Raw genomic sequence first — 17,224 nt, 5'->3', positions numbered from 1 at the left:
TCTGGACTGCAGTGCATACAGAACACTAGAAAAACCTGGGCTTAACCTCTCCTCAGTTCCCAGTACTATTCCATTTTCTTAAATTTAGGAAACTGCATATAAAAAAAAAAAAAAAAAAAAAAAAAAAAAAACACATTCAGGTGGCAATCCCAGCATTCAAGAGTTACAAAATACTACAATTAAGATCACCCATGCAACTTTATTCTGGCCACACTGCATAATATGCTTTTCCCTATATGATCACGTATTAGTTGTTCTTCAAGACACCTGTCTGATGCAGTGCACACAACAGAATGATAACAGAAAAGAAGTTAGACTCTTTTGCGTTTAAGGCACTGGAATTGAGACGGCAACGTTCTATTGTTGGCTCTATTGCACATTTCTTATACGACCCTGAGTACCAATTATATTGCCAAGTGTGGGTACGTGATAAAAGGGAACACCTTCAAATATGACATTTCCTAGCTTCCAAATATATGGACTGCCAACCTTAACATGGGTTTTTCTGTACTGCATGTATTATACACACATTAGTATGAAGGTTACCTTGGTTACATCAAAAGGATTAAATGGGAACTTTTCTGCTTCTTCAAATGTCATAACCTGAATGTAGAAAGACCAAGATGGATAGTTTCCTTTGGCAATGGCATTGTAAAGATCACGCAGTGCATAGTCAGGATCAGTGGAAGCCAGCTGTTCTGCTTGTTTGACAGGAAGGTTTTTGATGCCCTGGTCAGTCTGAAAATAAATCAATGAAGTGATATTCATTACAACAGAATTAAACGAGGCTAGCTGTGGAATATTATAGAAGTAAAAACTTCACTTTTGCTCACATAGCCCACCTTGGAATATAACTTTCACCCTGTTTTTGAAAAGGCAGTAGAAAGGGAGGCGGGGGGTGGAAAGGAAAAGCAGCAGCTAGACAGCCAAACCTGCTGCCTGCGCTGTGCGCCAGATGGGGCCTGCAAATCAACCTTGTCTAATCTGGCAAACTGGGTCTGTGGCTGTGTACTGGGTCCACAGCTGCATGTTGGGTCTGGCCAAACCAATCCCACTGGCTGGCCGATGTCAGCCTGAAAATTTGGTGGTAGGAGTAGCAGTGTTAGCTGCCATGGCTCCCAGAGCTCTGGCAATTAACACTGCCATTCTCCCCCTGCAACCAAATTGCTGGACCTGTAGAGATCCCTATTTCTCACATATAATGCACATGCAAATTTCCACCAGCTGGTTTTGGGGGGGAAACGGTGTGTGTTATATGGGAGAAACTGAGGTACTTTAAGAATTGTGCATAATGTTCCACCTTGGATCTGAATTCTAGAAGAAATAAAATCACACATTCTACTAAACAGTATATTTTAATCGCTGCCTTCTTTACGAGTTTGAGATCAGCAAAATAACAAACTATCTAACATTTTTAATTTGAAAGTAATTGCTTAATATTACTAATGTAGAATCGTAGAAAATTAGGGCTGGAAGGGACCTCTGGAGGTCATCTAGTCCAACTCCATGCTCAAAGCAGGACCATCCCCAACTAGATCATCCCAGCCAAGGCTTTGTCTAACTGGGTCTTAAAAACCTGCAAGGATGGAGAGTCCACAACCACATCCTTTCTATAGCGTTTTACTACCCTCCTAGAGAGAAAGTTCTTTCTAATATATCTCACCTAAACTTACCTTGCTGCAACTTGAGACTGTTTCTCTTTGTTCCGTCATCTGCCAACATGGAGAACAGTCTAGCTGCTCCATCCTCTTTCAAACCACCCTTTTCAGGTAGTTAAAGGCTGCTATTAAATCCCCTCTCGGTCTTGTTCTCTAGACTAAAAAAGCCCAGCTCCCTCAGCCTCTCTCATAAATCATGTGCCCTGCTCTCCATTGAACTCTCTCCAATTTGTCCAGATCCTTTCTGTAGTGGAGGTCCCAAAACTGGACACAGTACTCCAGATGTGGCCTCACCAGTACCAAATAGAGGGGAATAATCACTTCCCTCGATCTGCTGGCAACACTCCTCCCAATGCAGCCTAGTATGCTGTTAGCCTTCTTGGCAACAAGGGCGCAGTGTTGGCTCATTCAGCTTATTGTCCATTGTAACCCCCCGGGTCCTTTTCTGCAAAAGTTGCTGCCCAGCCAGTCAGACCCCAGTCTGTCCTGGTGCATGGAACTACTCCATCCTAAGTGCGGGACTCTGCACGTGTCCTTATTGAACCTCATGAGATTTCTTTTGGTCCAATTTGTCAAGGTGTCTCTGAACTCTAGCCCTACCCCCAAGCACATTCGCTACTCCCACCAGCTTGCTGTTATCTGCAAACTTGCTGAGGGTGCACTCTATGCCATCTTCCAGGACACTGATGCAGAGATTGAACAAAACAAGCCACAGGACCAACCTCTGGGGCACTCTACTTGATACCAGCTGCCAACTAGACATCGAGCCATTGACTACTACCCTCTGAGCATGATGATCCAGCCAGTTTTCTAACCACTTTACAGTCCATTCATCCAGTCCATACTTCCTTAGCTTGCCTGTGAGAATGCTAAGGGAGACCATATCAAAAGCTGTGTTAAAATCAATCCATGTTTCAGGGGTGTAGATTGTAGCTGTATTAGTCTAAGGACATAGGCAGACAAAAGTCCTTTGGGTAAATCTGATATCTTTCATTAACCCAACTCAAATAGCTGGAAAAATTCTTCTTAGCAAGCTTCCAGGCACAAACACCCTCATCTGCTGAGGAAGCATCTGAAGAATTGAGTTTGTGCTCGAAAGCTTGCCAAGAAGAATTTGTCCAATTATAAGAGTTGGTCTAATGAAAGATATCAGATTTACCCAAAGAACCTCGTCTTGCTAAAAATCAAGATATACCATGTCCTCTGGTCTCTCTACATCCAAAGAGCCAGTCATCTCATCATAGGAGGTGATCAGGTTGGTCAGGCATGATTTGCCCTTGGTGAATCCAAGATAGCTGTTCCCAATCGTCTTCTCCTCCAAGTACCAATGATACTAGTAAGAAAATGTGATATTTTGCCAAGGCTGTTTTAAACTATTCCGTCAGCACAAAAAGGCCATGAATGAAGCAGGAGTCACTGAGTTTTCCTAAAAACTGGAGTTGTTTTACACCAGACCACCAGCCTCCTTTATAGAATGTGTGAGTGCGAGTGCGTCTTTGGTGCTGAAAAACTTGGATTTTAGGTATGTTTCTGAAGACTGTATTTTTAAATTTGGAAATGGCTCTCAGTGCTGAAGACCAGTCTTCTCATTTCTTTGTGTTTCAAAGCATGGAAAGAAAGGTTCAGTTACCTCAAAGATAGAAGGAGGTCCAAGGATTGTTTAGCCTCCTGGCTTAAGTGATCTTAGAAGGTGGAGGTAGAGACTTTAGGAGTCAAAACTAGCCAATTCAGACCTTATGGAATTCCAGCAATGGAACTCAGAGTTTTGCTGTACTAGATTCAGTACTAGGACAGCCTAAAAGCTTGCCTGACAGTCTTTATACATAACTTAACTGTGAAAGTTCAACATACCTCATACCCAGCCAGAGCACAGGGTTCCACAAAGCAAAACAAACAAAAAAACCTAGAAGTGAGCATCAGAACCAAGAAAAGTGCTGGTCAAGAGCTGCCCCTACTAAATCCCTCTCAGCTGAACCCTGTGCAAACTATGCAACTGTGTGCATCACACACATTAAACTAAGGTGCCATAAAAATTCTAACATGTTCTAAATTCATAATTCTAGAACTTCTTCACATTGAGGGTAGCCAAAATTTGGAATGGGCTTCCAAGGGAGGTGGTGCTCTCCCCTACCCTGGGAGTCTTTAAGAGAAGGCTGGATAGGCATCTGGCTGGGGTTACCTGACCCTCACACTCTTTCCTGCCCAGGCAGAAGGTCAGTCGTAATCTGTTGAGGTCCCTTCCAACCCTAGCATCTGTATTCATCACATAAAAAGAATGCTTAAGGCTTAAAAAAAATATATGAAGGGTATTTAGGAAAAATGTACAGCCAGGTTAAACATGTACAGAACTAAGAGTACCTGCACTGCACTGACTGGTGACAAGAAGGATGGTTGGAATTGTTCCCCCTTTATTACACCTTGTGCCCATATCATTTAGTGTCAGCGGGGCAGAGCCAAAACTGGTTCAGTGAACCTAACTTTCTAGAACAGTGATCAGCACCACTTTCTAACAGCTCAGGTCTGAGATGGGCCAACACTAGGACCCAGTCACCTCTTCCATCATTTCTCCAGGTGACCCAGCTTCCTGGCTGTAGTGCAGCATGGACACATGAATCTGCCCATTGCCAAAACCTCAGCTCTGTGGGCCGGATACAGGCTGCTGACACTTTTGCTAGAAGGTTCTGAAAGCTCACTGTACAAGCACCATTTGAATCCTACAAAGTGAAGGGTTAGGCTATAAACAGATATTACCAAATGAAAAAGATCAGAGGTTATGGCCGCTGGACCGTCTCTAGCCACTGGGTGGTGGCTCAGACCTCTCTTCGGATCTTATGCCTCTTCTGGACCCTCAGTAACCTCGACGTAGTTCTATCCTCCCATGCAGTAGACCCTGCACTCGCCTGCCACGTCTTGTTGTTCCGCAATGGGCGGGGTGCCTGGCAGGTTTCTCGATACCCGGGTCCAGCCCGGCAGCTGTTCACAGGGCTCCACCACCCCTACACCCCGGCCTCACGCCACCTTGCTGGTCACCTTGATGACGTCCTCCGACAGATCACGCCCACCCAACTTGCACACTGACGTGATGTTGGGTGGGCTGAGCCCCCAGCCCAGTCTCCCTCCTAATCCTGCCCCACGGGACGCTTACTCCCAGGAACTGCCTCCTAGCTTCCCTATGCCCATATCCTAAGTGCCCTCACCCTAGACTCCCCCTCCTCGGGGAACTTCGCCTGCAGCTGCCAAGACTCACTGCACCTTCACCACATCCCGTGAATCTCCCTTTGCTTGGCCTCAGAGTTCAGGTCAGCTCCACTAGCCTTCCGGGGCCTCGATGACCCCGTCTCACCCCAACCCCTCATCTGGGTTGTCTCAGGTGTTTGTCCACCGACGTGCCGTCCTTCACCCCACCAGCCCACCACTCCACCCTTGTCTTGAGGCTTCCGTGTAGACACCTCCGCTCCTCCCCCTTCATGTCAGTACTCACTTCAGCGGTGCCTGGTGAGGGATCTCGATGGGGTGCCTCTCTCTCCCACAGCCCAGGTTCCAGCTCACCAGCCTCCTCTGGTTCCTCTTCCAAGGCTCGCTCCTCCAGTGGCTGCAGCGTGGCTCGTTCCTCAGGCAGCATTTGCAGCCGTACTGCTCGCTTCCCCGACGGTGTCCGCAGCAGCCCTGCTCACTCTTCCGGCGGCGGATGCAGCAATGAGGCTTGCTCCTCCAGCGATGTTAGCTGCAGCAGACCTTGCCCTTCAGGAGTTGCTTGCAGGAGCTCTCTCTCTGGGCTATCTGCCCCCTCTCCTGCAGCAGCCGCCATTTTTAACTTTGCCGGCCGGCATCTGGTGCTGACATCACCGGCCGGCCGCAGCTGTACATAGAGTTGGCTCATGAGCCACGCGGGTTCCTCCCGCTGTTCTCTATGTGCATCATTCAGGGGTGCCGGTAAGTACCCTGCATTGCCCTGCTTCCCAGAACAGGGGTAACAAGCTGTGTTCCAGCACAGCTGATCCACTTCATTGGGACACACAGACATCACTTGTTTTCCTGAAGAATCAGGTCCCTCCAGCTCCCAGCATTTCAGGGATCCAATCCTGCAGGAAAACTGCAAATAAGGGAACCCCAGGTTTCCTACTTGCAAATGTAAGCCCTGGAATCTGCCTGGCACCCTGGCAGAGGATTCTCTGGGTGTGCATATTGTGCTGCTGCACCCTTAACTTGGAGCAAACCTCTGCAAATGGGAGAAGCTGGGCAAGTACTCCTGGGGTTTGGAAGCCTAATCCTGCATGCCCTGGGAATAGAAATCCTAGAAGCGTTCAGGATTGGGAACCTGAAGTCCCAAGAGTGGGATGGCTAGAGAGCATAAGCAACTCCAAGCTGCCTGGACTCTCTTGCCATAATATAAATGGAATTCTACTGCAAAAGACTTATAGTTTTATACTATCTATGTCACAGTCACAAATTTGGAGCATTTGTGGCACAACAAAGGATGCAGATATCTGTTTGTTTGGCCTTTACCACCTTAAAAGTGTTATGGTGACACAAAAGCAACATCTACTTCCAGCCTTAAAAACTGATTCAAAGAAGTATAAGCTTTCATTGGCAAGAACCAACTTTGTTAGATATCATGCAAAGACTAACATGGGAAATCACATCTGTTCCTTTAAAGAGATAATATAATGAGGTCCTTGTAGAAAAAAGTGCCTGTAAATCAGAGGGAACACCTTTGTGGATCTCGCAATTGTTGAACATTTGCAGTGGTTGTCCTTTGAATCTACATCAGCTAGTCTCTCAGATCAAAATATATATCAATACCCCTAAGACTTTTCCTGAATGAGAACTGCAAGAGTACATGATATTTCCATGACTTATTGATACTTGCATAAACATTCTGAAGAAACCATTATAAAACATTTGCTCCTGTAGCATTCTTAGATATACATCATTCTGGATAAGAGCTAAACTATAGACTAAGTAGTTGTATTTAAAACCAATACCTTAGCATGGAATTTGCAGTAAATTGCTCTTCCATTAGCATTAATCATTTTAAAAGTGTGTGACCCATATCCATTCATATGGCGAAATCCATCTGGAATACCACGATCACTGAACAAGAAAGATACCTACAGAAAAAGGCATAGTCAATATTAGAAAACTGCCCTAATATAAAAGAATTAATGAATGTATAAAGCACTTTCATTCTTTATTAAATCAAACAGCATCAGCAGAAATGGTCTTCATGCTGCAAACCATAATAGAGGCCTGTGTATCAAGACCAGCTTTATTGATTTTGAGCTTGAGTGTTTGAAGATTTCTAACACTCTAAGAACTGCTTTGATAACTGGGTCCTTCAAGGTGTTGCACATGTTGATGTACTAAATCTGCTTGAAGTAATGAATGAAGTAGTGTTACATTGCAATGACTTTCTAATAGGGATAAGTTAGTTAGTCCTATTTAATTTTAGAGCAGAAGGTAGGGCAAGCTGGGACCTTAACTGGTTCAGAGAGGCAAGAGATTTCATAGGCAACAACCCACTTCATCAGATGCTACTTTATTAATTTTAGAGAAAAGGTAATGGCTTTTCTAGTAATCCATTTACTTCGAGCTTATAAAAATTAAAAGTTTTATATCCTGAGCAAACTGCTTTTATTAAAAGACAAGAGATACCACCATGTGCATCATTTAATAACTATGGAAAATGCCTTTTGTCCTTGAATTAAGTGTGAACATATCCCCCAAAGACATTTTTTTCTTAAAGTTATTAAGCAAGGCTTTGCAACATTGGCTATATAGATACATTTTTAATGTTTACTTTTTATCAGTTTTCCAACTGTACAATTCACACTAACATATTAATATAATGTATTAATGCAAGAATAAATTGAGTTAAAAAAGGACCCACCTGGTGCAGGCTTTCAGGACGAAGGCTCCAGAAGTCCCACATCATGTCTGGATCCTTCAAATGAGTCTGAGGGTTCCTCTTTTGACTATGGATAAAGGATGGAAACTAATTCAAATTAAAAAAAAAGTATGATGAATATAATGGAACTGAAGCTTCTTTTGAAGTATGTCAATTCTTCAATTACTTTCAATTGTTTTCTACAATTATTCTGAAAGTCCATTTGTAAATTCTTTAACTGCATTTCAAGAAAATAGATTGCAATTCTATCTGAATATATGTCAGTTTCAGTAAGATGTGGTCTGTTTAATTTTTTAGTACATTTCAAACTGGGAGTTGGTAACCTACAGCCCATTAGCCAGATCAGGCCTGTGGAGCCATTTGATCTAACCCACAAACAGCTGGGGCTCTGTTTACTCTTACTGTGGTAAGATTGTATTTAATTTGCCCCATGATATTGCAAGAAGGAAACTAACAAAAATAAAAAAAACAAAATAAAACAAAACCACAGGGCACCTTAAAATTAAACTGATAAAGATATTTACATGATCTCAACTCTATATATCTATTTGCATGACAGACTAATATCAGTCTTTAACCCTGACTGAAACAAAGACAGATTAGGTAAGTACCTGAAATATCTTAAAGTAACTTGAAACAGCTAAGTCAAATATAGGCCTCTACTTTATTTGTTGTTACAGTATCAATTTAGCAAACCCACAAGCACTACCAAATCCACCATTTTATCATGTTAACAGAAATGGATGATGAGTGATAAGCAAGGTCTAAATTCCTGTTTTGATACTAAAAGCAAGTTATAACAACTTTTAAAAAGTGAACATTTTAGAAATAATCCTCAAGTTCAAAGACCCAAAACTGATTAAAATGATCACAAGAGGTAAAAACACAGCATATACCAACCTACGTAAAAACACTGAAACAGGTTTACTACTTATTCTGATTTTGGTTTGCTGTTCAATGGCACACAGCCATACATCTGCTTTCAAAAACATTAACTTCATTTTCAATCAAAAACAACTGGAACTGAAAAATGAACAGTAATTCAATGATGGATAAAATACAATTAGTTAGTATTTTATGCTTCTCTATACCACTTCTTCACTATTGGCACTGACCCTAGTTTGTTTTCATCACTTTCTCAAACTGCTGCAACCCATAGTTTGCACTCACCAACATTGCATCTCGGACAAAGAAAATGGGAGTGTTGTTTCCTACTAGATCCCAGTTCCCATCTTCTGTATAGAATTTCATTGCAAAGCCTCGAGGGTCACGAACTGTGTCTGCTGAACCTGATTCTCCAGCTGGAAGAAGCATTTTAATAACTTATATATAAATATCAAGACAGAAATGCATGTTCCCACAAGTCTAGCATTAAGATAATCAGAAAGGCAGGAGACCACATTTACTACTTAAGTATTTTTAGGCATTTATTATTTACAACCTGATCCACAATGGACAATTTTAGTATATTTTCAGCACCATTTCAAGCATGTTTGTACTTGATCGTGGACTGCTGGCACAAAGTAAACCCTCACATTGCAGTTCCATGGATAATTCTTACAGTACCAAATAACTTGCATTATTAGAAGCCAATCTCTTAAAAGACCTGAACATCAGAACTGCTTTAAGTGTGGACAGGATCTCCTCTGCTCAACAGAATGAATTAACGGCTGTCAACTTTGCAGCAAGATCTGCATTCCTGTTTATTTATCCTCTTAGGATAGTCTATCCATAGAATCTCTCTGGTCAGCAGAGGTGAAGCGGGGGGTGGGGAGGACAACTGGAAATCTAGCTACAGGTCCATAAGCCTATGCTATCTGAACTTAACCCAGGAAAGGAGTTGATCTAACTTATGCCAATAATACTAAGTCCCTAGAAATGTTAGGCTAATGAAGAACTTGTAGTGTAGTGTAGCTGGTAGTGCAGCTCTGATCCAACTCCTCTCTCCCTTGGGACATTCCCAACAGGTGGGTAGTACTGGTAACAGATGCAACAGAGGCAATAGTTGGCAAGACACTCCCTTCTTCACTGGTATTCTCTGCTGGAAACTGAATGGTGATGGATCACACTAATGAAGCTGTGATCTTGTCTTTACATCAACAGACTATAAACAAACTCTGAACTAGTCCTCTATCACTGCTGCTCAGGTAAACTGGAATAAAAACGGAAAATTATGATCTGTTACTAGCATTGAGCTGGATGGTACAGAAAAATTAACTGGTTTCAGAGACAAACAGTTAACGCTAAGTCACAGGAGTGTTGATTTCAAAATGGTCTAGTTATCTAGCATAAAAGACTTATAGTACTTCTCACAATGTAGTCTCTGTAGTAGCCTCCTATTCAGACAACTGTAATAATCCATTTTATGATGATCAGGTATTCCCAAAAGCTCTTGGTATCTTATCAAACTGTACATAACCTATTTCTTAAAATGAAGAGCTGGTATAAAAAGCATGTGCGTCAGGTGACCAGAAGGAAGGATGGAACAGAATGGTCATTACTATTCCAAGCCCGGACTCTGGACTCCTGGTGTGAGTGAGGATCGGATTCTGATCAAGGGAACTTCCCCGGTAATCCCTCCGACAGCGTCGATTGGGGACGTCCGACTTTGCTGAGATCACTTGCCACGCACCTGACATCAAGGGACTATCGATAAGTTGCCAACCCATGTCTGTCTATCTATTGTTTTGAACAGCCTAGTGGCTGATACCCTCGTAATGCCAGTTGGCCTGCGACAGAATCGATTCATCTATCTGTTGTTACTATTTACCATTAGCTCTTTAATATTGCATTATCTGCTTACTGCATTTATCCTTCTGTTAACTGTTGTGTGTGTAAGCTATAATAAATTTGCCTTTGCTTCACTCCCAACTCTGCCTCCTCGATCCTGAACCAAACAGCTCAGTGGCTGATACAGTTGCAGCACCCAGTCAGCCTGCAACTAAACTGATACACTCACAGTGCCCAGCTGGCCTGTGACACACATCAGGGTCTGGGGGAGCATCTGTTCATCAAGGCACCCCAGGGGAAGACAAGTAATAATGGTCATCAATTGCTAGAGGATTACTTTAGATGGGACACAAGGAAAAACTTCTTTATGGTTCAAGTGTCCAAGAGAAGGTTGAGAGGGGACCTGGTAGCCATCTATAAACTTACCAGGGGGGACCAGCGGGGAATGGGAAAGACCCTGTTCCCCCCGAGCACCTCCCGGAGTAACAAGAAATAATGGCCATAAGTTATTTGAGAGTAGGTTCAGACTGGACATTAGAAGGCACTACTTCACAGTCAGGGTGGCTAGGATCTGGAACCAACTTCCAAGGGAAGTGGTGCTGGCTCCTACCTTGAAGGTCTTTAAGAGGAGGCTTGATAATTACCTAGCTGGGGTCATATGAGCCCAGTATTCTCTCCTGCCCAGGGCAGGTGGTCGGACTTGATGATCTACTTGAGTCCCTTCCGACTCTACATCTATGAACAGAACTGAGTTTTCCACGGAAGACCACCCTTCATTTCATACTTCCACAAAAAAATATCTATAGTAGGCTGCAGTTCAGGTAAGTGGTAGCTGCTAAACATTACTCAGGGTTTTAGAATTTTAAAGGAATGAAAAAGATCAGAGAAATTATTTAGCAGAGGACAAAGTCAAAAGTACATAATAAATTTGTCATATGGTTCTACAATTTTTTTAATGGAGATCAGATATTCAAAAACACGCTAATTACACAGTCTTACCAACAGTAGAGAATCGAATAGCAAGTGGAGTTCTTTTTCCAATGTGCTCAAACACCTTCGCCTTACAATATTTGGTAATATCATGAGTCACCTCAAAATAGCCAAAGGCACCTGTGGGAGAGGAAAAAAAAAAAGCTTTTACACATGACTGGATGAACAGTGTTGAATGAAGAAAGGGATCAAATGCCTTTGCCAATATCAAACGCCACTGCCAAAGTAGGAGCTGAAGGAGAGCTGAGGAAAAGGCTAATTCTAGCAGCTGAAAAAAATTTTTATGATCTCCTTTTCTACCTTGAGTCACCACTAGCATGTCTTCACCTCAGCCTTTGGCTACTAGATACTTGACTTCTTTTGCAGTATTCCTTCACTCTACCACTCCAACTTATGATGTGATTTTTTTTCCCCCCCATTTCAACCGGGCTAGGTTCTGGCACTACACTTTCTAATTAGATTACTGCACAATCCTCAAAAAAAACAGTGGTTTCTAAAGCTCAGATGCAATGTAGATATGGCATACCCCTAACTTATTGTACCTTTGTCTACAGGAGTTCACTGGAGCATGACAGTGCCCAGGGGGAGGGAAAAAACACATGCACATTGAGGACCCTATGCTACTGTGAGCAACAGATTTCTGAGAATTTATCCCAAGACCACGACTGGTCACCACAGGGCTATCAAGAATCCTTAATACTTAAAATGAGCTGGAACATAATATCTCAAGTTGGTTTAGTATTCAACAGGACTGATATGTTGTGGGTACTGTTTGGATATGTGGCATTTTCTAATGTACTTTTTGAATATGTGACCCAATTTGAATGTGGCATTTTAGTTTTATATTTGCTATTTGTATGCTTTCTGACAAAGATGATTAAGACATTTGTATAGTGTTTTGTAGCTTGAGTAGATCTTTGACACAACTTTGCAGGTTTGACAGGAAATGGCTGATGGGAAAGGTAGGGAAAATATTCCAAGGCATACGTAGATAGCTGGAACATAGATGTATAAATATATCAAGGCCCAATCAAAACACTAATGTGATAGATGTGATCTTTTCTTCAGGATGTGGGACATGCTGTGTAGTAAGCCAAGTACAGTTAAAGTTTCACTTTTCTTGCTTCTCCTCCCTATTTCTTAACTGGAATTAAGTTAAGTCCTCTATTCAAGAGTGGTATGTACTTTCGCCATGGGAAGAGCAAAGCCTTGATTTACAAAGAAACATAGCCTGTAGCTATCTCAGTTTCAGTAATACCGCATGCTTATGTTAGTAAGCTCATGTCTTCATATTTTTTACGAAGCAAGGAAAAAGAATGATTGCAACTAGGAAGCACTGTTGAAAGCAAAAACAATTCAAAGGAAATTTCTTTTTAAGAGGTCTTAATTACAAACCCATGATTAATCTGACTTGATGGAGTTTTTCTTGGGGTTTAAATGATGTTTCTGTTTCTCTTTATGCTATGTAGTCCATCTAACCCCCTTTTTTTTTTTTCTTACTTACCGATTTATGAAGAGCGGGGATTATAAATTAAAGTGGTTTTATTATTAAATGCTTTCTACCTAATACATTGCAGCTGTAAGTAATATCAGGTAGTTGGCAACTATGTTCCTAAGGAGACAGACAGCTGTGTGAGTAAGTGGTGTAAAAATAATGAATGTAACTTAAGTTTAATTTTTCCCCAGTTATGTCAAACTTGCACATCTACACATGGGACACAAGCTAGCAAAAATTCAGTGAAGGTTTTGGTCTACAAAGCGAAAAAGAGCTTAATAAAATGCGGATCTCTAGGGTATTTTTAAATTGCCATGTCATAATGCAACAGACAAAAATTCATATACTCCAACATCAAATGCATGCCTTCCAATAAATCAAGATGTTAAATGCATTTGATTTTAAATAGAACTTAATCATATAAGATGCAGTATGGTTACAGAATAGCCTACATTATTTTTAAATTGTGGCATTTGATATTTTATTACATGTAGCAAATATAATAAAGCAATTTTTATTTTTTTCCTGTCAGTAGCTAAATATTCCCAGTAGCACTACAGGCCCTTCTAACTTGCACAGGAACTTCTTTGGATGCCCTTCCCAAGATTTCACCTACTTCTTCTCTTCTTCCACCTGACTGACTAAACACTTGTCCATTTAAAAATACACCTAGCTGCTTGGTACAAATAGAGCACCTTTCGCCCTTCTTCATGATGCAATAGATAGTTTACCTGTCTGTCAAGTGGGAAGAATAATGTTGTTTTCATTTCCCCCTAGACCAGAGATTCTCTCTCACACCCTATAAAAAAGTTTTGACCCATCTCCAATTACTACTGTGCCTGTCTGCCTCTAGATGGAGGTCTAATCTATCAAGGTACAAAAGAACTGCAGACTCTTACAGGCATGCTATACAAAGCATGAGGGGCCATCCTGAATTGACAAAAAGACAGATCTCTTCCTATATGCAAGGTATAAAAATAACTACAGAAATATAGATGATTGAGTTTTTCCTCTGAAGTATACATCATGGAATAAAGTATTTAAAATATTAATCAAGTTTTGTATATAAACTATATTTCCTCTGGAACTTTTTTTAAATTGATGGTTACTTATCCTGAGGGCTGCTCTACATGACACAAACTACAAGGTTATATTATCAGCTTTATAAGGTAGATAGAATCTAACTCAGTGTTCATATCTGTAATGAAATTATGTCAAAACAAAATTGAGTGTCATCAACACTTCAAGTTTTACATATGTGACTAGGAATATTTCTCTCAAAATTTTCTACCACATTTCCATAACTTTTGCTCTTAAAGATAGAAGAAGGAGAGATGAAGCTCAAACTCATCACCATTTGCTTACAGGGATTCTTCATTACAGACTTAAGTCATTTGTTTTCTCTAGTTGATTAATACAAGTAAAGAACAAAAAGTGTGTGTTAAACCCACCTGCTCCTTTTGCATGCACAACTCTTTCAGGAATCCTCTCTCTGTCGAAATGAGCCATCTCATCAGTGAAAACCACATCTTGAACCAGAAGAGGTCCCCTTGGTCCTGCTGTCATGAGGTTAAGTTTATCCCCTACTGGGATCCCAGCACCAGTAGTCAAAGCATCTGGCTTCTAAACAAAAACAAACAAAAAACCCTTTCAAATTACAGTGATGGAGATAGACTCTTCTAAGCCTTAAGCAGTTAACCAAATAATATGATTCAGTATATAATAAAAGATATGCCAGATTAATCAGAGACGTCTAGAGTAACATGCCTCCTGAACCTGAAGCAACTGTATCAGAATGGATTACTTCATCAGAAAGGTTATTGTGGAGGAGGAGAGAATGACCAACTTTCAAAACGTGTGCTAATATTTAAGACTAACAGTAGTATTTTAAACAGGGTGGATTTTACTTAAATCGCAACTTAATCATTGTTTTCTACAAAAAAGTGCATTCTTGTTGTTTGATATCCTTCATTCATTTAACTTCTTGAAACTGCACTTTCAGGGAAAGGTAAGGGCTTGACTGTATACACAAACTTGCAGAGAGACCATAGGGCTGATGGGTAGGTAAATCAGGTCTATTATCTCTCATCTCTATATACTGCTGTTAACAAGGATGTTATCTCTGGAGACACAAATCAACAGTTTGAGAACTAAAGCAAACTTCACAGAGATACTTAATAGGATCTTGTAGACCTACAGTCTCTAACCTTAAGTCAGAGATCACATTTGGAATTTAAAAGGATCCTGAGATCTAACCTGTGCCGCCACCCCGCCCAGCAGGTAAGTGTGTGGGGAGGGGGCAGATCAAGGCAGAGGGATAAAAAAATTATTTGGGGGCAAGCCTACCCAGCAGGTAATTCTGTGGGAGAAGGGGTCATGTAGCCCCTCCAACCCCGCCTTCCAGCACCACCGCAGCCCCAGTACAACCCCAGCTTCTGTTGGGAACAGCCCAGCCCCAGCCAGCAGCTGCAGCCCACCCCACCCAACACCAGGGGTATGTGCCCCCCCATACCCTCCCAGGGTGTGTACCCCCCCGAGAAGCCACTCACATCTCTGTCTCGCCCTGCCCCTGCTCCCTCTTACCACTGCTGCAGTTACCCACACTGCCCTACATTTGGGGGGACACGTGCCCCCTGATCTGTGTCCGGCAGAGGCAGTTCCCACTGTGGGCTAATAATCTCTATCTTTGAGCTTTACCATATCTTAAATTAGAACTATTTTATATAGGTTTACTTTTTCAAAGAAAAGCATCCTAATAAAAAAAAAATTAAAAAAATTTTAAAAAATCCAATTTCAATAAAAAGTCCAGGTTTTGTTTTTGGGTTTGTTTTTTTTTTTAAATATAGACTGGACTTAGTAACTGAAAGCTCTAGCATTCAGAGGCAGGTAAATTATTACACTCTCTCAACTGCCGTCATCCAACTAGGAACTACCTACAGTCTATTTTGCTTAAATGCTTTCCTGTAATCCTTTGATTCTCAAAAAAGGTTTTCTGGCACACTTGGAAGTGCTGCAACACAGGCACTGGTCTCATGACAGAAGCGGCCAGTTATCTGCCCCATGCACACTCCTCCTGCATTAGGGCACTAATAACCAACGCAGGCAGGAAATGGCTAGTACTGTAGCCGTCCTTGAAAAGGTGGGTTATCTAGCCTCCTTCAGGAGCAGGAGGAGGCTAGATAGGCACCTTGGTCCTCTTTCCTGCCTGGGGCAGGGGGTCAGACATGATGATCCTCTGGGGTCCCTTTCAACTCTACAATCTATGAGAAGGCGCCTGGATCAGGAGCCTGGTTAACCTCTCAGGGGCTGCTACTTGGAAAAACTGTTTTAAATCCATTTTTCCATCTAAAGACTTAAGTGATTTCATGTTCTCAAACACAGCTTTCCTATGCTCTCAAAACAGGCTGAAATGGTTGGTCTATGGGAGTGAATGGGTAGTTAAATTTAAACATTTATTGACGCAAGTGCAATTATTTGCCTTTCTTTCAATACATAAAGACCACTTTTCATTAGAACCATCTGTAAACACCAAAACAACAGCCACAATGCTCCATTAAAAATTTCAAAGCCCCTTAAGCAGTCACAACTCCACCCACTTGAGCACAAAAACCTCTTGCATAACTGCACACAAGATTTTCTCCTCTTCATTGCTCTGCAGACCACTTCAGATGGTAATAATGGTTGCAGAACTTGCTGCAATTTTTTCAGGACAGTGACACTTCTAATTTGAGAGTTTTTTGATGACCAGACTAATGGGTAAATATTATAATGCTCACTTAAAATAAATTTAATATTTCCTTATCTTCAAAATGCAGTCCTTCCAGGTAAGTCAGGTAACAGGACATCATGAATAGCTCCTTGACAGGATTTTGTTGGGTATAATTTTACCGGGACACTAGTTTCTTTAAGTGAAAAAGTCTGTATAGGAATCATCTTAGAGATCCTTCAGGTAAATGTTATATTACAAGCTATTTCGATAAAAGGTTTTCTTCTTTAAAAGACTGCGTAGATCTACTGGTAAAATGGTACTTGCCTTCAGGATAGTTAAGTTCTTAGTTATTTAGAGTCAACTTGCAGATATGAAAAAATCTAATGTATCTGGAAAATCATCTCTATACTTGTTCATGCAAAAAAAAAATCTTTCCCTGCCCCCGATATTTCCTCCATGGATCAGACTGACACCCTTTCCTTAGTTCTAAGCAGGACACCTATTATACAGCAAACACTTATTTAGGCTTTCCCAAAACTGTCCTCTCCTGTACTGTTAGAGATCTGCAGATTTTTCTGCTTCCTTCTGTCTGCAGATCTTTAGCAATAAGTCTTCAGCCCTCATGTAACAGAAGAGGCACAACTAGACTTGTTAAAGTCATTGGAAGGGTGGCAGTGACCTAAGCTACAAAGAGCATGCTAGTGTTCATTTAATATTTTTATTTGTTTAAACTC

At 41.4% G+C, this 17,224-nt stretch overlaps 1 protein-coding gene across 1 annotated transcript in view; it reads right to left on the bottom strand.

Annotated features, from left to right (window-relative positions):
* CAT (catalase) overlaps positions 1-17,224 on the bottom strand; it is a 43,057-nt gene that overhangs the window by 14,687 nt on the left and 11,146 nt on the right. Inside the window, exons 2-7 of the mRNA XM_090032926.1 lie at positions 14,233-14,404; positions 11,296-11,406; positions 8,737-8,867; positions 7,549-7,653; positions 6,644-6,769; positions 547-738 (exon numbers count right to left, since the gene is read on the bottom strand). Coding sequence (XP_089889052.1) covers positions 547-738; positions 6,644-6,769; positions 7,549-7,653; positions 8,737-8,867; positions 11,296-11,406; positions 14,233-14,404 — 837 coding nt within the window. The remainder of the gene's footprint in view (positions 1-546; positions 739-6,643; positions 6,770-7,548; positions 7,654-8,736; positions 8,868-11,295; positions 11,407-14,232; positions 14,405-17,224) is intronic.

The sequence above is a fragment of the Crocodylus siamensis genome, chromosome 2 (assembly GCF_052110815.1).
Source record: "Crocodylus siamensis isolate JL-2025a chromosome 2, ASM5211081v1, whole genome shotgun sequence".
Classification (NCBI taxonomy): domain Eukaryota; kingdom Metazoa; phylum Chordata; order Crocodylia; family Crocodylidae; genus Crocodylus; species Crocodylus siamensis.
This window is presented reverse-complemented; position numbering and strand designations above follow the sequence as displayed.